The 26,319-nt window shown below is 36.6% G+C and overlaps 1 protein-coding gene across 2 annotated transcripts in view; it reads left to right on the top strand.

The window, feature by feature from the left end:
- Positions 1-12,492: 12,492 nt before the first annotated feature.
- Positions 12,493-26,319, top strand: part of epha6 (eph receptor A6) — a 113,211-nt gene continuing 99,384 nt past the window's right edge. For both annotated transcript variants that reach the window (XM_052547074.1, XM_052547075.1), the window contains exons 1-2: positions 12,493-13,169; positions 23,938-24,002. In XM_052547074.1, coding sequence (XP_052403034.1) covers positions 13,094-13,169; positions 23,938-24,002 — 141 coding nt within the window. In that variant the 5' untranslated portion in view covers positions 12,493-13,093. The remainder of the gene's footprint in view (positions 13,170-23,937; positions 24,003-26,319) is intronic.

Raw genomic sequence — 26,319 nt, forward strand, 5'->3', positions numbered from 1 at the left:
AAGACAGACAAAGTTTGACAAGACCATCCAAAATTGTGACCACACCTGTGAACAGACGAAGCTGAAAATAAAGAATCATGGGAAGTGTTAATAAGCGATCTATTATTAAAGATCTGCTATTATATATATATATATATATATATATATATATGTGTGTGTGTGTGTGTGTGTGTGTGTGTGTGTATATATATATATATATATATATATATATATATATATATATATATATATATATATATATATATATATATATATAATAGCAGATCTTTATATATAACTTAGTAACTTGAGTACTCCTCCTCATGATTAGCATGTTTAAATTTCAGTATTTTGCATAAAGTCAGAAATATCGGGATGATACAACCGTCTTGAAAAAGTAAATACAGAATGTATATCTCTAAGAACTTGGCACATATTTTAAACTATTTATTATTATTATTATTGTAAACATATTTTACAGCCTATCATTGACCCTAAGATATGCATGATGAAAGAGAAAGGTGTCAGAGAGGTAGAGAAGGTCATTAAATTCTCTTCTCACCTGGAACAGGTGTTGATTTAAGGAGCCCTCTGGATGTTGAGTGGCCGTATCCTCCACACCAGGCTGGCTGTTTGTAATTAAAACTGACCATAAAAAAAAATCAACGGCTCACCTCGACTCCCTATTCCTCCTCTGCTTTCTCTCCTCCCCTCATTCACACCCTTGTCCTCCCTCTCTCCATCTCCCAGCTTGAGTTCAGTGCGGGAGGAAAACATGTGCTTGAGCTGTCGGGGCTGAAGCAGCAGATTGGACCTTAGTGTCGTGCTGTGTGGGGGAAACTGAGGCGAAGTGTATGGTTGCTGGGGGACACAGGGTGGGAGACCCAGGGGTCCGGTAGGATCATAACCCATATGGGGGGAAAGGCTGGTGCCGGCTCCATCTCTGTTGCAGTGTCTGGAAGTAAGACGACAACATCAGTGCGCTGCTGGGTTGTATGTCTTTGTCTCTGTGTCTGTCTGTGTGTTTGTGTCTCGGTTTACGATCAATACTATTGACTGTGCACCCCTGCAAGGACACTAATGATGCTTTTATTGTCATTTCTAAAAGGGAAGCGTCTCTCGGTTATCAAAAAATTGGTCTTTTTCTTCAGCTTGTTTACAGTTTGTCCTTTGTAAACCCCCTCGGGCCTCAACTAGATTAAACTAAAACTTTGGACCAATTAACTTTTAGCAAGCTATGATCTTTCAATTTGCACTTTATCACGAGTTCATTGATTTGTACTTTTTGTCAACAGGTCAATTTGTAAGATGTGTTTCCTGTCTGGTAGTGAGAGATGGAACAGTGATGATAAGCATATACAGCTTCACTGCAGTAACAGTGGGACAGATGCAGAATGTGCATCATGTTTCTAATGGGACAATTAGAGGAACATTTGGAGCCAGATGCCGTGAGTGTATCCATGAATCTGATACAGCCTCTATCTAATGATAGATTGAAGAGAGAGTGAAATGAATCTTGCATCTACTCACCACACTGTTTAGCTCTTTGATATATTTGCACGCTTTGACATTGAGCCTCTACAGTGACGACATGGCTAGACTCAAGGCCTTTGCCTTTGTTCGGTGCAGGTTTGTATGAACAAATGTTAACAAATGGCTCAGATTTTGTCACGAACGCATGAGATAGATCTTAAGAAGCGCACGCATACAATTCAAGTATGTCTGCAGTTATTCAGCGTAGAGCGCTGACCGTCTGAGATATATTGCACACAAAAATGGCTTTAAAAAGTTTACAAGGTTAGTGGTGTTAAAGTTTTGAGCTAAAGAAACACTAGTAGCAAATAAACAAGTTAAATTCCATCTAGCAGTGGGACTGTACATGTTGCTTTGTTTTGAGTTACAACTGATAGACACACAGAGAGAGAGAGAGAGAGAGATAGATAGATAGATAGATAGATAGATAGATAGATAGATAGATAGATAGATAGATAGATAGATAGATAGATAGATAGATAGATAGATAGATAGATAGATAGATAGATAGATAGATAGATAGATAGATAGATAGATAGAGAATAAATAAAAAGTACTAAAATTTAAACTGAAATAAGAATAAATTAAAGTGAAACAGAAATATAAAACAAAATTAATAAAATAACAAGCACATGACAGAATTCCTGAAAATTAAAGTAAATGTATGTCTACCTATGTGCTTCCTGTGCTTCTGTCTGCCCTGTGTACTCATATGGATTCAAATTGAATTAAAAGAAGGTTGTTCTGTGCATTCCTGGTTTCCTCGTTCCTCGCTCCTCAACTTTAGGCAAAGTGTGACAGACAGCCGCCGTATTAGAATCTCACTACATTTACTAACTCAGCCACTCAATGTGCACTAAAGAGACCGTATATTTAACCATATTTTGTCTGCTCTGAGCCACCTCAACTGTGCACTAGCACATTATTCTTGAACCTTGGTCCATCAGAAATTACATTTTGCTATTTTGTATACTGTGTATGAGGAAGAATGACAATAAAGTTGAGTTGAGCAGATCTGAGTTGAATTGAGTTAATTACTTCAGATAACCCCACCCCTAAACGGCACATAATAACAAGGTGAACCATGGGTGGTTGCTTTAGACGTTAATCAGGCCTCATCTTCCAGTAGTGGATGGTTCTCAAACAGAAACAGCAAGTCAAAAGTCTGGCTACACAAGTTTAACATTGGCATTAAATCAATACATTCCAGGCCCCTCAGGATTTGAATGTCTATAGACTTGATATGTTTCATCCTTATGCATTTTGATCATCACTGTATAGATTTCTGTCCTCCATCAATAAGGTTGACCAGGCAGTCAGCTAGACAGTATGAGGGCTGTAGGACAGTTCTCCAATACAGAATTTATTTCCAAACATTCTAACAGTCTTTATGTGTCTAAATCTTTCCCTGGATGACAATATTAGCTAGACTGCGATGTCTGTAGCATTGTATCTATGGCTTCTGCAGATTAGGTATTTACAAAGGGTTTAAGGTTTATTCATATATTTATATATAATAAATTATTTAATTCTGCAAGTTTGCATTAAATTGATTAAATAAAAGTAACAGTAAAGTCATATGATGTTATAAAAATACTTAGGAATAGATAATATTTTGGAATATATTAAAATGTTATTTTACATTGTTACAATTTAACATATAACATTTAATTGTAAATTGTACAATTTCACAATATTATTTATTTTATTTGATTATTTTTGTATTATTATTTTATTAAATAAATGCTGCTTTGGTGAGCATAAGAAACTTTTTAGACAGACTTATTCTCAGCACACACATGCCATCCCTTGACCTTGAGATATATCTGTCTTCATGAAACGTTTTTTTTTTTATTATTATTATTTATTTATAAACCATCTTCTTAATTAATACCACCTTGAAATACGAGTGCATTACAGATCACACATATTGAATGATGCATGCTGATTGAATCTAGAAATGAATGTATAAATACAGAAAAAAGCATCCATCTGCATTAGTCAGCTGCTCTTTCACGCTACTGGTGCATCAAGGGAGAATATATCCAAATGAGTCAGCCGTTCTTCTTGGTGCTGATGTTGTGGCTAGTCCTTTCCGCAGCTGTGGGTCCAGCTGTTATGGCCACTGCACCATATTGGGAGTTGCATCATGTGAAAAAAAGCAACCAAGCATGTGGACGTGTGGCGTGACAAAGTGATCATGCATATGTGTGGATTTGACTGTTAAAGTGCATGAAGATATGCCAATCTGCTTTCTTAAAGGTGTGCAAACTGTTTTACAAACGTTCTAAATATGTGTGAACATGCATTAGAGTGTGCATGAATAAATTGTTTTGTAATTACACGAAGGTTTGCGGAAGCATATTGCATGGTAGTCCTTGGGGACAGCGAGAAGGAAGCAATTTAAATCTGTTGCCATAAGTTCATTATGTTGTGGAGTGTTTGTTTTATGATAGGATGAGTGTTAGCACACTCAGGTGAGAGTGGAATTCAAGAGCTAGTCATTTCAAATCTACACTGTTTAAAGTGGTAAGTACTATAATGGATAAAGGAACGTGCAATAATCTGTTTTTAATGAGAGGTGAGTGGGTGGACTGACAGGTGTGTAGTATAAATATACTGTAGACTGACAGTAGAAAATAGCATAGAAACAGCATGTACAATTTAGTCAGAAATAAAAAATTGCTGAAAATTGACCCTAAAACCATCAAGGATGTAAATAAGTTTGGAAAAATGTAGCATTATATCACTTGCTCACCAATGTGTCAGCAGTGAATGCATGGTTGCCATCAGAATGAGGGTCCAAACAGCTGATAAAATAATTATAACAATCCAGTTAAAGTAATCAACATGGATCATGTTCACGAATTAACATCTTGTAAAGTGAAAGCTGTGTTTGTAAGACACAAATCCATCAATAAAGCAGTTTATCTTAACCAGAATTAAAATATAACTAGACTGTTTGGACTGTTTTCACTTGTAAACAATGTTTGATAAGTACATATAGCGGGTAAAATAAGTATTGAACACGTGACCATTTTTCTCAGTAAATACATAGGTGCTGGTGACTTGACATTTTCACCAGATCTCAATAACAACCCAAGTAATCCATACATATATAGAAAACAAAACAAATAAGTTCAGAAATTAAGTTCTGTGTAATACCATAGAGTAAATCAAGGGTGGAGGTTTCACTGAGACAAATGATCCAAAACACAGCCTAAAAACTCTCAGTTGGTTTCAGAAAAGTAATTTAAAGCTGCTAGAATGGCCCAGCCAATCACCTGACTTGAATCCAATAGAAAATAAAAATCTAAAGATCAGAGACCCACAGAATCTTCTAGATTTGAATACTCTATGGAAGAATGGGCCAAAATCACACCTGAGCAATGCATGCGACTAGTTTCTCCATACAGTTGGCATCTTGAAGCTGTCCTTACCAATAAAGGCTTTTGTACAAAGTAAATACCTTTCAGTAGTTCAACACTTTTTCCCTGTGTCATTCATTTTATTTTGCATAACTTAATTTCTGAATTTATTTGTTTTGTTTTATTTGTATGTATGGGTTACTTGGGTTGTTACCGACAACTGGTGAAAATTTAATGTCAACAGCACCGTTAGAAATATATTTACTGGAGAAAATGGTGATGTGTCCAATATGTATTTTACCCGCTGTATTTCTCTCCTGCCAGTTGAGTTTTTCCATTGAGAAAGCAATATTATGGATAGAGGAACCACATTTTAGTTGGAACCCACAATTTAAATCTGTTACCATGAAGAAACAAACTCATCTCAATCTTGGATGACCTGAGGGTGAGTAAATATATTGGCAAATTATCATTTTTGGGTGAATTATTCTTTTAATAATGATATGAAGAACTGGTTCAGATGGAGTGAGATTAGGGATTGTACAGTATCTAAAAGAAGGGTTTTGCAAGACATTTTACATGGAGCTTCAGTATGCTCACTCTCTAACTTGCTGTCATCACATTATGTTGCAATGGCCTTTTGGTAGCCTAGTGAAATACAACAAAAATAACACGCCGGTCAGAACGTCATTCAGCCCTGCTTTGCTTTAAATTGCAGGTCAAGTCGAGAAAATCACATGCTGTTACACTGACTTTCTTAAATCGAAGAACTCCCACGTATAATCAATACTCAAGCTGAATGAAGTTGTTGTGTGTAATTGGTATCAAAACACAGTTGAGCTAATTAGACAATTGTTTCTTAACAGAGGTTGAAGGTTTATCTGAGGCAAGATGGTTTCTGTCGGTCATCTGACTGGTATATTGACCTCATCTGCCACCATATACTGAAAGGGCTCCTTTCAGCTGAAATCCTTTGGTTTCAGGTATGCCCTTTTTGTTGTTACATGTCAGTCTTCCTCTCAGAACTCTATTCTTGGTCTTTCAATCAATACGCTCACAAGGCTATAAATTCCCCGTCAGTGTCTGTTTCATTGTGCGTCTTATTCTCAGAACAGTGTATCACCTCTTCTAGTGAATCTCCCCCTAGCCACACTTCAGCAGGCCACAAAATCAATCAATACAGTAATTAATGCAAACACGCCAGGTGTTCTGTCTAGAGCTGAGAACCATGAGGGTAAGTTAAAGGCTTTGTTTTATCTCCATGTTACATTGTGTGAAAATTTGTGACTCAGAAAATAGATTATTCCCCTTCACTTGACAACCATTGTATGTTGAATTGATTAGATATGGGCATGAGTGGGATGTCTGCATGAAAAAAGGCAAGAGTTAACTAATTAATAGCCAGTCAGAATCCTTTGAATCTCCGTGTGTCTAACTATACATAAGAATATAGTGTCGCTGTCCGTGGTACTGAACTGATAACCGGTCACAGGGGAAACAGGAGGTCAGTGAGCAACTCAAAAGTTAGAATCACATTCAGATTGCTGTTTATCGACCAGTTGTAATGATCTAAACGAACATTGATTGTGCAGGGATGCTAATAGTTTACCAACAGAATATTTAATCAACTTCGTCATGCTGTCCTCGTGGGCTGAGTTTAGTCCAATGATGCCAAGCACACATTCTCTCCATTTATTTGCACTTCCTGCCTTCTTGTTCTTTTGCAGCAGCAGATTAGAGTTCACACGTCATTAGTCACGATGGGGTGTTGCGCGCGGATCCCGCGCCGAGAAATCTTCTTTGTGTCAGGATCGCTTTGTCCCGCCGCGGCGGCTTATCTCCGGGACGAACGCACAATTACTTTTTAACGATTTCATGCCGGTTCATTACGAGAGCAGAGACCCGCGCACAGAGACTTATAAAAGGTAATCAGACATAATTAAGCTCACACCGGTGCCTATTGTATGGGAGAATGTGGTCAAACTTCAGTGCCGAGACCCAGCTATTATAGACCTAAATACCAGGAGACCTTTTCACATTAGCGTCTCCCTATATCTCTCTTTGTATATGAGAGTGAGTATGTGTTAAGATAATTCACAAAAAATACACTTAAAGACACTATAATATCAGATTATGCCCACACTCTGTGTGATGTATGCATTTTGACCTTGGTTCTGTTTTGACCCTCCACGAAACAATTGTGAATAGGTGAAAGTGAAGTGACATTCAGCCAAGTATGGTGACCCATACTCAGAATTTGTGCTCTGCATTTAACCCAGAGCAGTGAACACACACAGAGCAGTGAACACACACACACACACACACTGTGAGCACACACCCGGAGCAGTGGGCAGCCATTTATGCTGCGGCGCCCGGGGAGCAGTTGGGGGTTCGATGCCTTGCTCAAGAGCACCTAAGTCGTGGTATTGAAGGTGGAGAGAGAACTGTACATGCACTCCCCCCACCCGCAATTCCTGCCGGCCCAGGACTCGAACTCACAACCTTTCGATTGGGAGTCCGACTCTCTAACCATTAGGCCACGACTTCCCCTTAGCTGTCTTTTACAGCACCCAAGGTCTAAAAGCTTACTGGCACTCTAATGGCGGCCTGTGGAAAGACAGAGTGTGGAACCTTTCATCTTTTTGTAAAAGAATGAAAACTCTGGCAGGTTTAAAGAGACTGCTAGTGCAAGTACATTATCAATCTTGCAAGTGACAACTTCATAGATGAGAGTCCGGGAGTATCGTGGTGTGGAGAAAACCTAACAGCTGTGCTTCTTTTAACCATCATTTGATGTTTTCTTTTCCCAGCCAATCATCCATTTTTCATCTAGGAGATTAATTTTGTCATCTTCTCAGTGTTAGGTAAGATGTTCTTGAAATCAAAAGCACAAACAGGTTTTTGCTCGCTGCTGCTGCGCACACACACGCACACACACATTCACACACACACACACACACACACACACATACATACACACATTAAACAGTGCAGACTATAGTGGTGCATTTACTGTACACATCCTTTTGTTTTCTGCTGCGAAGATTCAGAAATATAGATCTGTGATAGCTCTGTTCTTTTTCAGAAAATAAATGAAAACAGATGGCAAAATAATTTCACACAGCCATGGTGACAGCTCTGTTCGAGTATTGTGAGTAAAAGAAATGAGGAATATAATATCTGGCCTTTGGTAAAAACAGTACAAATATTAAATGAACAAACATTTGATCAAGAGAGGCTCTTTGCGTTGTTTATCATGAAGTGATCATGCCAATTACAGGACGTCAGATCTCTTTAGATATTTGCTAATACACTCTGACAGCATGCTAAGTCAAACTGCAAGCTCATACTGACTGTCATTACTTTCCTGAGTGGACACTTAATATTCTTTCACACAAAAAGCAGATCAAAAATAAAAATGTGTACCAAAACAGTGTAATTAATAGGCAGTGTTTGTACACCTAAATAAAATAATCTTAATAATTATCATGGCAAATTCTTCGTGTCTGAAGATCAGTGAGAAGGGTTTTGTCTGGGGCAGCTGGCTCTCAAGTGACTATAGAAGCCAATATTAGACTTGCGCGCTTTGGTGCAGATGGGGCAAGGAAAGATCGGGTCGCTGCTGTTGGATAATTGGACAGCCAGACCTTTTCTGTGTTTGCGTTTCTCATGGGTAGTTATCACGCTGCGTCTTCCTACTCCCCAGCAGCATTCTTTAGGATGGTCCTCTCTAACTGCAGCCAGTATCTCCCGGTTTTTGGGGTCAATATCAACCTGTCGCTTTAGCCGATCCTTGTAACGCTTACATGTGGCTCCTCGATAAAGCTTTCCCTGGCAAACTTCCCCATATAGCACTGCTTTTGGCAATATTGCATCATCCATGCGTGTTCCGTGACCTATCCAGCAAAGCTTTCGCAGCAAGACCCATATATTCCTAGCTACCTAAATGAGAGACCCCTCATATGATTGTAAAGTGCTTTGGGTGTACGGCAATACACAAAGCGCTATAAAAATACCTTATTCATTCATTCATGCATTCATGGTAAATGCTGTACTTGCAGCACAGTTTTTGAAAACATATTTAAAGATAAGTGTCTACATTTGGTCCAAATGTTGTGTAATGCATTTTGTGCAAGGAGCACTGTGTGAAAGCTTAATGGTGCTCTAGCCTAATGGTAGTCTGTGGAAAGAAAGAGTGTGGGAGATTTCATCTTTTTGTAAGAGGATGAAAACAACGGTAGTATAATGCAATAATAAATAAATACAAATTAAAATGAAAAAATACAATATATTCCTGATTACTGATTGGTGTACAAAGTAAACAGTAAGTATGGGACTCTGCAAACATGTAGCAAGTGCAATGTAACACACACACACACACACACACCGACTTTGTCACTTTTAAACTGCAATATATATATATATATATATATATATATATATATACAGTCTTGTTCAAAATAATAGCAGTACAATGTGACTAACCAGAATAATCAAGGTTTTTCGTATATTTTTTTATTGCTACGTGGCAAACAAGTTACCAGTAGGTTCAGTAGATTCTCAGAAAACAAATGAGACCCAGCATTCATGATATGCACGCTCTTAAGGCTGTGCAATTGGGCAATTAGTTGAATTAGTTGAAAGGGGTGTGTTCAAAAAAATAGCAGTGTGGCATTCAATCACTGAGGTCATCAATTTTGTGAAGAAACAGGTGTGAATCAGGTGGCCCCTATTTAAGGATGAAGCCAACACTTGTTGAACATGCATTTGAAAGCTGAGGAAAATGGGTTGTTCAAGACATTGTTCAGAAGAACAGCGTACTTTGATTAAAAAGTTGATTAGAGAGGGGAAAACCTATAAAGAGGTGCAAAAAATGATAGGCTGTTCAGCTAAAATGATCTCCAATGCCTTAAAATGGAGAGCAAAACCAGAGAGACGTGGAAGAAAGCGGAAGACAACCATCAAAATGGATAGAAGAATAACCAGAATGGCAAAGGCTCAGCCAATGATCACCTCCAGGATGATCAAAGACAGTCTGGAGTTACCTGTAAGTACTGTGACAGTTAGAAGACGTCTGTGTGAAGCTAATCTATTTTCAAGAATCCCCCGCAAAGTTCCTCTGTAAAAAAAAAGGCATGTGCAGAAGAGGTTACAATTTGCCAAAGAACACATCAACTGGCCTAAAGAGAAATGGAGGAACATTTTGTGGACTGATGAGAGTAAAATTGTTCTTTTTGGGTCCAAGGGCCACAGGCAGTTTGTGAGACGACCCCCAAACTCTGAATTCAAGCCACAGTACAAGGTGAAGACAGTGAAGCATGGAGGTGCAAGCATCATGATATGGGCATGTTTCTCCTACTATGGTGTTGGGCCTATTTATCGCATACCAGGGATCATGGATCAGTTTGCATATGTTAAAATACTTGAAGAGGTCATGTTGCCCTATGCTGAAGAGGACATGCCCTTGAAATGGTTGTTTCAACAAGACAATGACCCAAAACACACTAGTAAACGGCAAAGTCTTGGTTCCAAACCAACAAAATTAATGTTATGGAGTGGCCAGCCCAATCTCCAGACCTTAATCCAATTGAGAACTTGTGGGGTGATATCAAAAATGCTGTTTCTGAAGCAAAACCAAGAAATGTGAATGAATTGTGGAATGTTGTTAAAGAATCATGGAGTGGAATAACAGCTGAGAGGTGCCACAAGTTGGTTGACTCCATGCCACACAGATGTCAAGCAGTTTTAAAAAACTGTGGTCATACAACTAAATATTAGTTTAGTGATTCACAGGATTGCTAAATCCCAGAAAAAAAATGTTTGTACAAAATAGTTTTGAGTTTGTACAGTCAAAGGTAGACACTGCTATTTTTTTGAACACATCCCTTTCAACTAATTGCCCAATTGCACAGCCTTAAGAGCGTGGATATCATGAATGCTGGGTCTTGTTTGTTTTCTGAGAATCTACTGAACCTACTGGTAACTTGTTTGCCACGTAGCAATAAAAAATATACTAAAAACCTTGATTATTCTGGTTAGTCACATTGTACTGCTATTATTTTGAACAAGACTGTATATATATATATATATATTCCTAGTTGTGACTTCTATACTTTATATTGGCAACATCTGTTCATTTGCCTACATTTTAGATGTTCACACACTGTGCTACTGCTTATCCAGCAAAACATAATTCAAGTCATCTCCTATATTAAAATCCTGTTTTCTTCAAAACCTCATGTCTCCAGTCAATCAATAAATTACTTTCAGCATATTGTGTATGCATGATGGCATTGGGTGACCTTTAAATGGCTGCACAAAAATAACCATCCTGAATTGATTGTATGTAGAGGATATGAGGGTGAAAGGGGGAGTTATTTTCACATTTGAGACCATTAGACGCCAGTTAGATGTCTGCATTACGCCGACGTGACAAGCAGATATACTGTAGACTCTCACAAGCAGGACATCAGTAAGCAATAGGATCCAGACCACAACAGATAAATCAGGTCATGCATTTGCCCAGTTGCCCTAAATGTGAATTATAACCTGTTTATATTCAGAATCAGAGGCGAACTGTGCACTGTAAAAACATGTAGTGTGACTTCACAGTGGACGAGAGCTGGAATATAGCAGTAATCTAATGCAATGTTGCTATTTTTTCAGATGGCAAGAGTAATTTGCTAGTGCCTAGATTCCCATCATGCATTGCGGCATGAATAAATTATGGGGGTAATGTACAACGTGCCATTCTATTTTGCTTTTTCTTTATTGTCACTTTTAATTACCTGTGATGTTTTGTTTATTTTGTTTTTGTTTGTTTTTGTTTTACCCTACTCTGTTTCTTGATTTTCATCATTGCCATTTATGTTAAGCTGAGTGTTAGAATTTGTGAAACGATAACTCAGAATAATTTGGAAACACTTGCCCCAATATTATTTTGAAGCATTATATATTTTCTGTCCTTACAAGTGCAATATTCAAATTGCAGTTACAGATTGCCAGTCAGTCTTGAGTCAAAGTTTTTGTTTCCACATGTAAGTGCAACCACACTGTGTTATGAAGCCCTATTACATCAGCTGCATGGAAAGAAAATAATAATAAGGTCCAAGTTTCCAGCTACAAATGAACAAAGAAACACTAATCAACATAACGACATAATGAGAATTCAAACAAAACAACTGTTTACAAAAATGCATTACAGATTTGTAGTGTTGGATTTCATAATACAATTCTGAATTTAGTTGTATTAAATTACTGTTACGTCTTAAAAAAAAACACTGGCAATGCGTTACAGTGAACCTTTAGGTTTTTTTTGCCCCTTGCATTATAGTTCAAACTATAGTTAAAGGATGATGTGCTAATATTACTACACTTGCAAAAGTTCAAAAGAGCTGAAGAATGTTTCAACATCTTAAAAATACAATTAGGTATGCATAAAGAAATGTGTCAAAAATAAATAGCATGAGATAGCCTTACATTAATGCACAGATAACCTATGCAGAATATGAGTCTCATTACAGGAGCCTCAGACCAAAGGAGATTTACTGCGTATGTGCCATGTTTTAAATACGCACGCCGGACTACCCTAGCATTGTCAGGAGCGCGGGACGACACCGCACAGAGTGGAGACGAACACCCTCTAGTGCTGATGAGTTGGTCTTCCGTCTAGATCCTCAAAACTCACTTGGGCTTCTCACCTCAAGATCGCATTTCGCGCGCCTGAGACTGAAAGCGTCGTGGAAGCTCTCGTGCCAGGTCTGTCTGCGTGTGCGAGACTGATTCGACTAGTTTAAGCGCGTAATATACGCCAAGCTTGTGTCGACGGCACACAGGGCGAAGAAGAGAAGCGCGTGTTAACGCGTAGAGAAGGGGAATGCCCGTTAATGGACACTGACGACTGGCGAACATACTTAGTCTAGTTCGTTATTTCAAGTGTTGGCAGCCTGACATCATTAGGGATAACTTATCTCACAGTCTCTATCCTATTTATGGGGTAAATTCTGTAAGTTTTTCAAGTGCCGCCGGTAGTTGTGCGTAATGGGCTGGCATTTCTGTCGCTCTGTATCCGCGTTTTCGCGGAGCGGGGAACGAGGCGGTTGACGCGCAAACATCCCTTACAATAATTAAATGTGTTTTGTGACGGGATATTTAATCTCGGACTCTTTTCTGTAATAACTGTCACCGACCTGCGTCCACAACTGGATACAAAAATGACTTTTCACAGAATTTTCTTAATGTTTGCTTTACCGGGATTGGTTTTGTCGGACACCGGCCATTCAAACCAAGGTGAGTTATAATGAATTGTGATTAATGGGTTGATACTATATCATAACCTACTAAAATGCACAGTGTATATGTATAGTGCGTATATTGTCTGTAAAGAAGACGCTATAATGTTACCAGCCTTTCAGTTTGGTAACACACTATATATTTCTAAAACTGGCACATGACAGTTGTACCGACTATTCAGAATGTTATACATTGTTTTGATTTGTGCAGGACAGATGAGAACGCTGTGATTATTGTCGTTCTGTAGTTCTGCAGCTAGTCTTATGCTCAGCATCACAAACGGGTTACCTATATAGGAAAGACTGGGCAATTTTGGGACACATTTCCAGGTTTTCTTTTTTTTACTGTAAAACACTCAAATGCTCTTCCCATATTTGTCTGTTTCATATTAAAGTAGTTTAGAAATGTTAAACTTATCTCTACTGTTAATCAAGGTCAATTTATAAAATAAATTGGCAACAAATAAAGAAAAACTAAGCACATGTTAAAAATTGGGCATATATTGGTCAGTCACAATTGAGACGTTGTCCATTTTGTGCAATCTTTGTAGTTTGACATTGAAAAGTATAGTGCTACGCTCATTTTCAAAAGCTTGAGTGGATGTTAGAACAAGATGACCTGGTGGTTCAGATGATAATAATCATTATAAATAAAAGTACAACAGCTTGGCCCTTTGTCAATTGTCCCTTTTGACATCAGTCTGAAATTTATTTCTTATGAAAGGTACATATTAATATATGTACTAAAACATTTACTAAAGTTAAAGTGGGTGTATGTTTTAGGGTACCATCCCAGTGGCAAGCTGTTTGACAGAATTTTCACTCTTTATACATTCATAGCTTTGATCACCAACAATTTTTAAACCAGAGGTAAAATGTAATGTCTTATCTCAAAATTGTGTTTTGTCCTTTCTTACACATAAACTTTTACAGTCTCTTCAGGAGGGAGGTGGGCATATATAATTGTGTGGGTCTAATTTACTTATCCTGCATTACAACACTACCGAGTCTCACCTAAGAGACAAAATTGCAGTGATGGTATCCTATCGCACCTGTCCCAATTCCCCCCTGTGTGCCCATAACTCCTCCCTTCTGTTTACACTCGCAGTTCACAGTGGTCATTCACACAAGAAATGGGTTAAATGGCAGTATTTCGAATATGAACATTACAAGAACAAGTGACTCTTGTGTTATGTCTGTATGTTGTGAAAAGAGAGAGAAACGGAGCATATTTGTGTGGGATGTGCAGAAGATAGAGAGAGAACACTCAAACCATCTGAGTTGGCTTGCACGGCATTTAAAACTTTTTTTTTTTTTTTTTTTCAGTAATGAGTCATCCTTATTTTTTTCCCGAGCCGGGATGGAAAGCAGTTATTTAACAGGTCACTGTTTTCTCAGTTTAAACCATCACAAATTAGGCAATAGATCTGGAGACAGTTCTTTTCAATGTGAACCTATAAAAATGGAAATTGAGGGTTTGCAGTTCACTTGAACAAAAATCCTGCCTTGTGATTAACACTGATGCTAATGTCCAATTAGTATGCATGCAGAGATGACCCTACATAACCTCGCAAAATATAACAGTCTGCTCATTTCTGCTATATACTGTAGCTTTAGAATCAAACTGATTTGTATTTCACATGCTTCTGAGGAACATTTCACAGAGCATTCATTGTAGAACTCTTCAAAGCTCTCAAAAATCCATTTAAGAGAAGACTGTACTCTGAATAAGTTATCGCGCAATCCTCTCTCCTCCTCATACTCGTAGCTGAATCGCGAATGCCTCTATGACCCCCTTGTAAAACCAGTCTCTATTTAAGCTCAGGTCTGTAATAAGCCCTGGTTAAAACCACCTTTTTGCGCTCATGCTTGACTGGCTGCTCTTGCCAATCATGCTCAACTGTCATCTTGCACCAAGAGAAACTTCAAGATGGGCATCAGATCTTTGTAAGATAGCAATAGTCTCGAGAGCTCTTTTAATCAGTTCAGAGTGGTGCTTGAGTGTTCTACAAGGGCTTTTTAACGTCCTCTTCCTCAGATATCGGGTTGGTTGTTCATTTATGTCTGTCACTGGTCAAATTGTGAGTTGATAAATTGTGTGTTATCCATTCAGATGTACAGCAATCTAAAATGAAAGTGCTTCAGATCACTTAATATGACTGTTAAAGAAGCAAAGAAACAATTGATGTGATTTATATTGCTGTTCTGCCAGAGTTAGTAATCAATCAGAATTTATAAATTGGATCTGTCAATTCATGACTAAATTTGAATTTAATAAACTTCACAACTTTAAAACATGCTTTAGTTTTTTTTTCTTCAAATGAAGTTTGTCTTCAAACCAGTTATATTTTATCTTAAAACCAGTGTTATTTTAGTATTCTTTATATTAAATTACATTTTATAATAGTATTTTTTTTTTGATATTTAAAAAATTAATATTATTAATATTTACTGATTATTTGTTGTTTATCATTCCTCAAGCTCAAACGCATGGCGCTAGCAATGCCAAGGTCATGGGTTCTATTCACAGAGAATGCATGGAACTGATAAAAATGTAGACTTTGAACGTAATTAAGCTTCTGTGGATAACAGTGTAAACATTTTAGAAAATGCTTTAATTTTTATATTTTCATTTTACATTTCAATTTCCTTAAGTTTTAGTGATTTTATTTTGTGCTTTTGTGATTTTATTAGCATTTATTTATTCTATTTTGTTCATTTTAGTGTAGCACTTCAATGTAAACTTATCGTTTAATGCTGATACAACATTACACTTTTTTTCAGCTAATATTTTATTTTATTTCAGCATTCCTAAAATAATTTTAGTTTAACAGTAAATTAATTTAAACAGTTATTTTAACTTTAGTTAACAGTAACAACACTGCTTCAAACTTTGCTTTTCTACTTTGAGTTTCAATTTAATTGTATTTCCGCTTCCTTGTTTCAAATGCAGGAATTAGATTATAAAAGTCATTTTCGATTCACTTCTGAATGGCACACAACCATGGCAGCTACTGATTTATCTTAAGCTGTGTATGTCTGTCTTTTATTCTGATGCAGTCTTTGTCAGACAGTGAGTTTTGTTGTTTTGTTCAGAACAAAGTTTCACTTTATTGGAAATATATGTATATGCATCTGCCTTGCTTTCTCTAGAGAACCACACTTTAAATCGTGTTACAACAGCTCCGAGGCTGCATGGGTGTGTGTGTTAGCAAAGTGCTATGTAAACAGTAACTGTGCACTGTAACAGAGGCCTGTTAATGCCCAGTGCCCTGTTTGTACTGCTATCATTGCCGCGTGGAGTGCTCTTATTGATTTTATAGACACTGTGGAGCCAAACCTCTGAGGTTTCTTTCTTTATACCTTCAACACTTCAATGGCTCTTCAAAGAGAGAGAAAGGAGCAGGATAAGGCTTTGTGCTGGCAGCAGTGGTATTTATATGTGTATGTGTGTACGCCTGTTCTTGTTCTCTTCATTAGATCAAGGTCACAGAAAAATCATCATGTCATTTAATTTTGTTGTTTGTGCATTGCTTGCATTGGTTCCACTTGCGTTGTATTGACACCCTGGAGAAGCGCCATCCCTCTTCCTCAGAGATTACATTTATTAAAGCGGAAAAAAACCTGTTCGAGCCTCTCCATTGACTTTTTATTGTCACTGGAATCAATTTGTAAATTGCAACTTGACATTTCCACTCCAGGTCCTGTCTTTGCAATGTGATCTTAGCCTTAACCCCTTGCATCTCCTTTTCCTACTCCTCCACATCGTCTTAGACACACTAAATGCCCAGCTAAAGACCACTAATGCATGCAGCGCTGTCCTTATCAGATCAATTTACCTCAATCGTTCGACAAAGGGCCATTTTTCTCCGGGTGTGACATTCAAATTCCAAATGTCACCTTTCTCGTCTTCATCTCTCATCTCAGAGAGGAAAAAAAAAGAGAGAACATGAGTTGCGTGGATCTAGGCTTTCTTGTCACACTCGCACACACATCTCTTTTTCTCTTAACAACCATTATTATCTCCCTGAGCCAAGATTCAAAGGAATTTGTAGAGATCGTTTGGCTAAATGTCAGAGCTTAGTAAGCCAGGGCACACAGTTGGTTCTAGTCCAGAGTTTATATAATGAATTTATTGTGGTTGATGTTAGGATTTCATACTGTAAAAAAGCTTATTCTGTTCACAATTTATTTTCAGGTCCAATTCTCACCAATTAAACAAGCATTAACAATGTCTGTTGCCTTAATAAACTCCTAATTTACTGCTTATTAATAGGATAGTTGGTGTTAAGTTTAGATATTGGGCAGGATTAGAGATTTGCAATATGGTCATGCAGAAAATGTGCTTTATAAGTACCAATAAACAACCAATATGTTAGTTAGTCCCTATACAAAAATATTACTGTTATTCTTAATAAAGTATGCTAATAGTGACAAGTACTTTAACAGTACTATGAAAATGTACACATCATTGCACACCTGATTGATTTGCCACTGGAGGAATCCAGAGCTTAATGTGATAATATAAAAGTTTCATGTTTTTGAATTCTATAGATAGCATTTACCCATGAATTTGAGAATTACATCTGCAGAGCTGACATCCACTTTCACCATTTTACCTTTGAATAAAGCTCTTAACCCAAGAAATTCAGGACTTAGCTTTGAATAAAGTGGCTAAATGGGAGTTACTTAACATTTCTTGTTCAGAAATTGTTCCACACCCACTTAAATATTTTCGAATACACTACTGTTTAAAGTATGGGTGTAAGTGGGTTGTTTTATTTATTTATTTTGAAAGAAATTCATAATTTTATCAAGGAGACATGACATTTTACATTACCACCAAATATAAAGAACTACTGTTATCTACAGTACATTGCTAAAAATGTTAATTTGTTCTTGAACAGCATATTGATATCTGAAGGATCATGTGACTAATGACTTGAATAATGGCTGCTGTAAATTCAGCTTTGCAATCACAAAAAAAAAAAAAAAAAAAAAAAAATTTTGTGTTTATTTCATTCTTAGAAACAGTTTTAGTTTCTAGTAACCCCGTCAGTACTGGCCAGTATAGGATACAACATTTTTTATAGCTTTGATTTGATTTATAGCTTGAATCAGTCGTCACCACCATGATTATATAAGGACAAATGGCAGTAGCTACACCATGCTATCTAGACTCATTCCACCTTGACTGAAGATCAATGACTAATCAATAATACATCATTGCTCCCAAAGCAGAAATTGACAAGCAACCCAATCTATTCATATCCCAGAATGCTTTTCTCATCAGTGCCACAGTAGGTTGAGTAAGCCATTGTCTCTATCAACATGAAAGCCATCCAGCTGAGACTCACAACAGGAATGACATTTCAGCTAACATTCCACACTCTGTGTTTGATGTTGCTGCTTTTTCACTAAATGTCCTTTTGAGGGTAAAAAATTAAAAATCTTTTTTTAGAAAAGTATTGTTTTATAATACTACGACTTATTCAGAAAAGGTTCCATAAAAAATAAAAAAAACATACAGCTCCCGTACAAAAGACTAATGAGAGGAAATCTTAACTATACACATATATCTTAAAGCTGTGTTCACTCTGAATGAGTTTAGATTTAGATTTAACCTTTAAATGTGTCACTTAATGGGATGCTCTATACCGGGATGCAGTCATCAACAGCTTGAAAACACAAGGCAAAAACAAGATCCAAATCTTCTGATATGACACATCAAAGAAACATCTAAGCTATAGAAGCAGCCCAGATACTCAAGGTTTTTCTCCATCTGCCTTTTTTTTTTCTTTCCTCCTTTCCATGTGGCCTACTTTAGGGACTCCAGATTTTTACAGACAGACATAGGCGCTAGCTGCCACTTCTGATGTGTCTCTGTTGATGTCTTACTCTCCACGCTGAGGCGGAAGGAGAGAGACAACAAACATTCAGCAGCTGATTTGGTTTGAAATGAAGCTTGCGGATCTTGTCAACACTAGTTATAAAGATTCAGCTGCAGCAAGACAACATGCTCTGCTTTTCCTAATAAGACCATCAATAATAGTCCCATCTGGAAAGCACCTTGCTATTGGCAGCATTACTCTTGCCAGACCCATTATCTGTTTCTAAGGGATGGTGATTTGAATTTACTGTACTTTTTTAATTTCAAGCTGTTGTCAGTGGAAGATTTTCCCCTTTTTCTATTTTCAAATTACTTATTTAATTTATACTTGGCGGTCACTGACCTTTTTGTTTGGCAAAGAAATCACTATAAAGAAATTATGTTTTTTTTTTTTATATATATATATTTTTTTGTTCCTCTGGCTCAAGTGGCAGAACATTGCGTTAGCAGCACAAGGTTGTGGGTTCGATTCCCAGGGAACACATGTTAGGTAAAAATGTATAGCTTGAATGCACTGTAAGTCACTTTGGATAAAAGTGTCTGCTAAATGCATAAATTTAATTTTGATTAAAAAAAAAAATATTTAATTTAAATGGTGGGGAGTATTTGTGACGTTGTCAAGGATATCTAAATCAGTGGTTCTCATCCTTATTATTATGCTTACTATTTTTCTAATCAGACTGTCCCTAAATTAAACTAATTAACCACAATTAATTGAAACTTAATGATTCCAGACTGACAGATATTTTTTTACTCAGTGTTTTGTCGTTTTCCAGTACAAATATCTGAACATTTTCAAACTGAGATTTACTTGAGAAGCAAAATTACTTCATAAATGAAGTTTTCTTTTCTTTCTTTCTTTCTTTCTTTCTTTCTTTCTTTCTTTCTTCAGCAGCAGATATCTGTTCTTGTTTTAAGCATAAATCGGTCAATTTTGCAGTTTTTTTTTTTTCAGATAACATGATTTAATACCTTAAAAATATCTTAAAGTAATTGTAAAATGTAGATAGATAGATAGATAGATAGATAGATAGTTTAAATACTTTTAAGTCATCCTAAGGACCCCTTGGAAGTTTGCTGAGGCCTCCTAATGGGCCCCAGGCCCTGGTTGAGAACGACTGATCTAAGAAATGATGTATATCATCAAAATAAGCTTTTCATTTTTGGTCTTTTAGGAGTTTACGCAGCATCATAATATTCATTTTTGTATATATTTTTGAGAAAAAAAAAATCTCAGGCTATGATTCAGGATATTTTTCCCCTTCTGGAATAGATTTAGTCTCAGTGTTTGTTGTGGAGTTGGCTCACGCATGTACAATGAGCTAGCTTGTAGTCGCTGCTCAGTGAGATGAGCGTGTCCCTGTAAGAGTCAATGTAGAGCCATTTTCAGCAAGGCAAAATCAGGCTCTTTATCACTGTCAAATCTGGGAAGAGCAAGTTTAGTTTTTTTTAATGTTAAACTTGCAATCAACATGTCAATCTTTGAGGCTCAGATGGTGGTTGAGCTACAGGAATTCCAGGTACTAAATATGCCTGTGGGTTAATGACAGTTGCCTACAGGATCATATGACTGCTCCTGTGGAGAAGAATGCGGCAGGGATTGAAATGTGCCTGCATGTAAATGATGGGGACTGCACATACTGTACCTAGTCCCTCTGGGGCCCTGAGTCTCATATGATCTTGGTCCCTCTTCAAAGTCCCTTGTTACAAAAAATACTTTATTTAATCAATATTCATCAACAAATCAAGTTATTTGTTTATTTATTTATTTTTATTATTATTTTTTTTTTTTCAGACAAAACACATTAATCATTTGTAAGATTACACACATATCTATGGAAATGCCAGTAATAATCAAAATAAAAAGCTTCCAAATTTAAAGGGATAGTTCACCCAAAAGTAACCCACCCTAGTACTCTCGTCTCATGAACACATGACGAAGGCTGACATGGAAGAGAAGGAATTGTTGAATAAAGTCATTATTTTTGTTGTCTTTGTACATAGAAAGTATTATCTTAGCTTTAAAAATGTTAGGTTAAACCACTGGTCACATGGACTATTTTAACAATGTCCTTACAACATTTCAGGGAATTGAATTCTATAGTTCCCTTGCTGTATATACAGGGTCAGAAAACTCTCAGATTTCATCAAAAATATCTTAATGTGTTTTCCAAAGATGAACAAAGTTCTTACTAGTATGGAATGACATGAGAACGAGTAATTAATGACATAATTTTTATTTTTCGGTGAACTAACCCTACCATGGTTTATTTTTCAATCACACATCGTGGAAGTCAATATGAAATTTACTCTGTTCCTCACTCAGCCACTCACTTTTTAATGTTTTATGTGTTTTTATGGGGTGGGGGTGGGGGTGAATGTATGTCAATTTGACAGATTCAGACAAGATCATTAAAAGCAATTGATCATTAAAAGGTGTTTAAAATACTAATTGGAATATAAATTTTGTGTAACACTTTAGAACAGGGAACACATATTAACTAAGGATTTTCCTTGAGCAAACTCCTTATTTGCTTCTTATTAATAGTTATTAAGGTAATTTTTAAGTGTTGGTATGGGGTTAGATTAAGGGATATAATCATGCAGAATAAAGCATTAATATGTGCTTTATAAATACTAATAAAAAGCTAATAAGCTAGTAATAGGCTTGCCAATAAACAAATAGTGAGAATTGGTCCATGATTTGATAAAAAAAAAAAAAAAAAAAAGAAAAATAAATGTTCACGTTAAAAAAAAAGTCATGCCAGGGGCACCGAATATTTAAAACATATGTGTGAAGGGGTTAAAGTTAGCACTTTTTATAGGTCACATAAGTGGTTTTGAGAAAGATTCCTCCTGTATTGTTTGATTTCTGCTCAGGCAGTGAGACCTAACCTTAACCCGTTCAGTGTGCATCATAGACTGGCTTTAGGCCTAATCTGGTAAATATCTCTTAATAAAGTCATTACAATTCGATCACTCCGTCCCAATATGCTTGCAGACATGTTTAATCTCCCTTCATTGTCAGGGAGAAAGTGAGTGCGGAAATTTCGGGGTAATATGTCTGGAGACAGAGACACTGGGTCTAGACAGAGGTGTAATGTGATTTAGGATGAGTGTCCAAAGTGCCTAACCCTCTAATTCACATTTTTGTGTTTGGGTGTGTTAGTAGCACAGATCCATCACTTCCAGGCAGAATTATCAGGCATTGTCAAGCAAATTTGATCAGGGCGAGCAGTAGTGCTCAGCCTGTCTGCAGGCTCTCTACAGACAGGCACTCATCGAGGATCATTACGTTAACTCTTTGACAACACATATATGGATAAGCTGATTATTAGCTCAGTATTACAACACATATTCACAAAGCTGTCTTACACACAGACCGCTTTGCTGAGTGAGAATGATGACCACTTGTTCACAGGCCAAAATCAAGAGTCATACCTACTGTCGAAGTTTATTCAACCAGAAATACACTATATTTTTCCACATTTTAAACACTGGATTATGGCTAAGTAGGAGAGAGAATGGCACATACCCTGACTTTGTGTCACGAGTATATTATGCCTGTGACACGCTTTTATTGATAGACATTGTAATTAAGTCCTGGTGTACAGACAAGGGAAATTGCACATTCATCATATCAAACTGACATATGTGGGTGAGCAAATGACTCTTTTTTTATTTTTATTTGGAGTACTGAATCACCTGCTGGGGGCAGTGGATGTGACTGGCTTCAAAGAGGACATTTGATTAGCGTGCAGACTAAATGCAGTGTGTTCATTTCTGATAGGTGGTGGATGGTTTAATTTGGGTATTCTTCCGCTGTGGTTTTTGATATGTCCTTTGTCTCTGTTAATGATGTCAAACACAAGGGATCCATTAAGAGTCTTGTTGCCTGATTATTGGTACTAATTGCTTTGTATCCTTATTTAATTTCAGGCTCAACTGTAATTGTTTTTCATTTAATTTATTTGTTTATTTATTGCTGAAAATTCTGTCATTTACTAAGAGTGTGTCCTCCAACAAAAAACGACCATATAGGTCATTTGTGCAAGCACCTTATTACGACCTATATTTATGTTTTAAAGTTAAGCGGCCTCTAGCGGGCGTAAAAATAATAACAGTATCGCGCCATTACCAATCAAAATGCACGTTTATTTAAATGCAAATGTGTTGGCTTTTTACACGGATCTCACAGTATTTCCTACATATTTTACTAGGTGGCTGATTCGTTCGAATGACCACACCTAACCCCAATCCTAAACCTAACCCTCACAGAAATCATGCTAAATTATGATTTATTGAGCATATACAATTTACATGCACGGCTGTTCTCTGGGATCAAACCCATGATAGCATGATTACATATCAAGGTATAACACAATAATCTACCAACTGAGCTACACGAAACACAAATCAGAGTGCAAATAAAAGAGTACAAAACATTAATATTAAAATGAACTTTTGCCAATAGGGGCGCTATTGTAGTATACGCTCTGATGGGTCGTATTTCAGGGATTTGGACAAACAATATATACGAGCGTATTGGTTGGAGGACAGGTTGAAATTAAAAGTCTCCTGCAGCTTTGTGTGATGAATTATTCAGACTGCATTTTTTTATTTGATCAACAAAATCACTAAAAATGTTTGACTTGAAATAACTGATTCATGATTTATTTATTTATTTATTTTTGACAACCCCAGACCTCATTCACATGTCTGGGTGAACTTTATTTTATTTTATTTTATTTTATTGAATGTACTACATATTTGTTCTTCATTTTTTTGTGTGGCTGTAGTGTTTAATATTTATTCACTGTGTATTAGAGACTATTAGAGTTGACCCTAGTTGTTATCTTTGTTGTCCTTCTCATAGTGGTTCTCTTGGACACTACAGCTGTGCTGGGAGAACTAAGCTGGAAGACCTATCCAATAAATGGGGTAAGTAGTATTTCCCTGTGACCTTTGTACCCTGTACACAATTTCCCTTACAGTATGTACATGTACTGCGGTTATTAAAAAAGAAATTCTTATAAAGCTCCACTGACTGTATTCCAACCATGCCTATGCAAACATTACTCATGCCAGGTTAATCCAAACTGCACACTTCAATGTGAAAAAAAGAAGTTTGTTATATTGAAATTTAATCAAATCAGGCCACTGAAACGGCATTAGTGATCCAGAATCTATTCAAAGAGTTCCTTAAAGGGTAATTATTGACACGGTTCTTAATAATTCAATTTTGCCCCTTTCATTTTTGCGAACACTATAGAGAGAATTTCTAAGACATTAAAACCAGTCAAAAGGCTAAAAGCAATTTGAATGAAGCAACCAAGTGTGATCTCACAGCCCAGAGGAGCTTCTAATAGTAGAGCTACTATTATTAAATCAATTTCATGATAAAGAGCAGTATGATGGATACTCGATCACTGCTCTTTTTCTCAGGCCAACTATAAGTACCAGTCCTAGTCTTGAGCCATACTCGAGTAAAAGTTTTGTAGTGGAGGAACCAGAATCAGCCCACTGAGTGTTTTTTGAAGGTTGTGTAAAATGACCTATAGCCCATAAAATGATTTCCCAGTGGAGCTGCAGTGCACATCTTCATATTAGTTCTGCTCTTACACAGGTGCCCACGATGTCAAAGAAAGTGAGTTCATCTTACCAGTAAACACCACTTGGGGTTTCTTTTTCTTTCTTTTTTTTTTCATGCTGTAAGAGGCTGGTGCCTCCGATCAAATCAATAATTCATGCTATAATATCCTGGGTCAAATACCTATCCTATTAGTATTTACCACAATCTCTTTTTCAGCTTCTTTTTGTTAAGTCAGGGTACTATATGTTATATTAATCAAAGCCTTTTTCATTATTCTCCCAGAGCTAGATGGAACTTACCTTTTCCGGTCTGGGGAGACTTTACCCGCCATTTAATTTGTTTTCTAGCGATTGGAGACCAGCGTGTATGTTTTGTTTACTCTGGCACAGACATATCCTATGGGGTTTCTCTCTCTCTCTCTCTCTCTCTCTATCTCTGCAACTCTCCACTTTACCTTCTCTGTTTGGAGAAACAGGTTTGTTTGTGCTGTTCTTTTGTTTCGTTGACTATTCTCTAGGCTCTACTCCACTGTAAGGCCCTCAGATTTTGTGCCGTAATTATCAAATGTGTCATAGAACACTGGTTTATTATATTATATTATATTATATTATATTATATTATATTATATTATATTATATTATATTATATTATATTACGTACTAAAATGCATTCTTATAGTAAAAAAAAGAAAAAAAAAGAAACAAATTATATTTTATGGCTGGTAAGATTTTTAAGGTTTTTGAAAGAAGTCTCTTATTCTCACCAAGGCTGCATTTATTTAATCATATACATAGTTAAACAGTAAAATTAAAAAAAAATGTTTTTACTGTTTAAAATAACTGTTTTATATTATAATAATTTTTAATAAAATATACTCCAGTCTTCAGTGTCACATCCTTCAGAAATAATTAAAATATGAAATTTTTTTGCGTAAGAAACATTTGTTTTTATTGTTGAAAACTACTTTTTTTCTGGATTCTTTGATGGATAGGAAAATAACAGAATTAGCTTAATAGAAAGCTTTTATAATTAAATCAATACACTTTTCTTTACTGTCACTTCTAATGTATTGCATCATTGATGAATAAAATAATTTATTAATTTATTTTAATTTATTAAAAAAATAAAAAAGTTCTGACCCCAGGTTTTTAATGGTTATAAACCAAAGAAAAGCCTTAGGCTTAAAAATATTTTTTGAAAAACTGCTGACCATTGACCTCATTTAGCAGGTACTGCTGTCCTTTTCAAGATTAAAAAGCTGTGACAGTCATCAAAGATGTTGAATTCATTGTAAATGAGCATAATTAAAAACAGTCTGCATGGTTTCATTGCTGTAGTTACCAAACAAAGACTTCTGTGTCAATCAAAGAGTGATTAATGATCTCTTAACGCTTTCTCATTCCCTGTTGGCCACTTGAAAGGTTGACCTTTTCTAAAAAGGCCTGTCCGTCTCTTTTCAAAAGGACTGCAGCACTGGGACGTGAATGATTAATACATGCTGTTTTAGGAGAAGTTGTGTCAAGATGAGACAGAAAGCCACACTTTTGAGTATTCATTTCTTATCTGTAATGGGACTTTGAGTGACCTTCAGCAGGACAGACCTGGTTTTTAGCGATAGATCACAACAAAATCTGGACCTCAATCAGTGAAGCTCAGCTGGTCCGT

Source organism: Carassius gibelio, chromosome B1, assembly GCF_023724105.1.
Source record: "Carassius gibelio isolate Cgi1373 ecotype wild population from Czech Republic chromosome B1, carGib1.2-hapl.c, whole genome shotgun sequence".
Lineage (NCBI taxonomy): Eukaryota > Metazoa > Chordata > Actinopteri > Cypriniformes > Cyprinidae > Carassius > Carassius gibelio.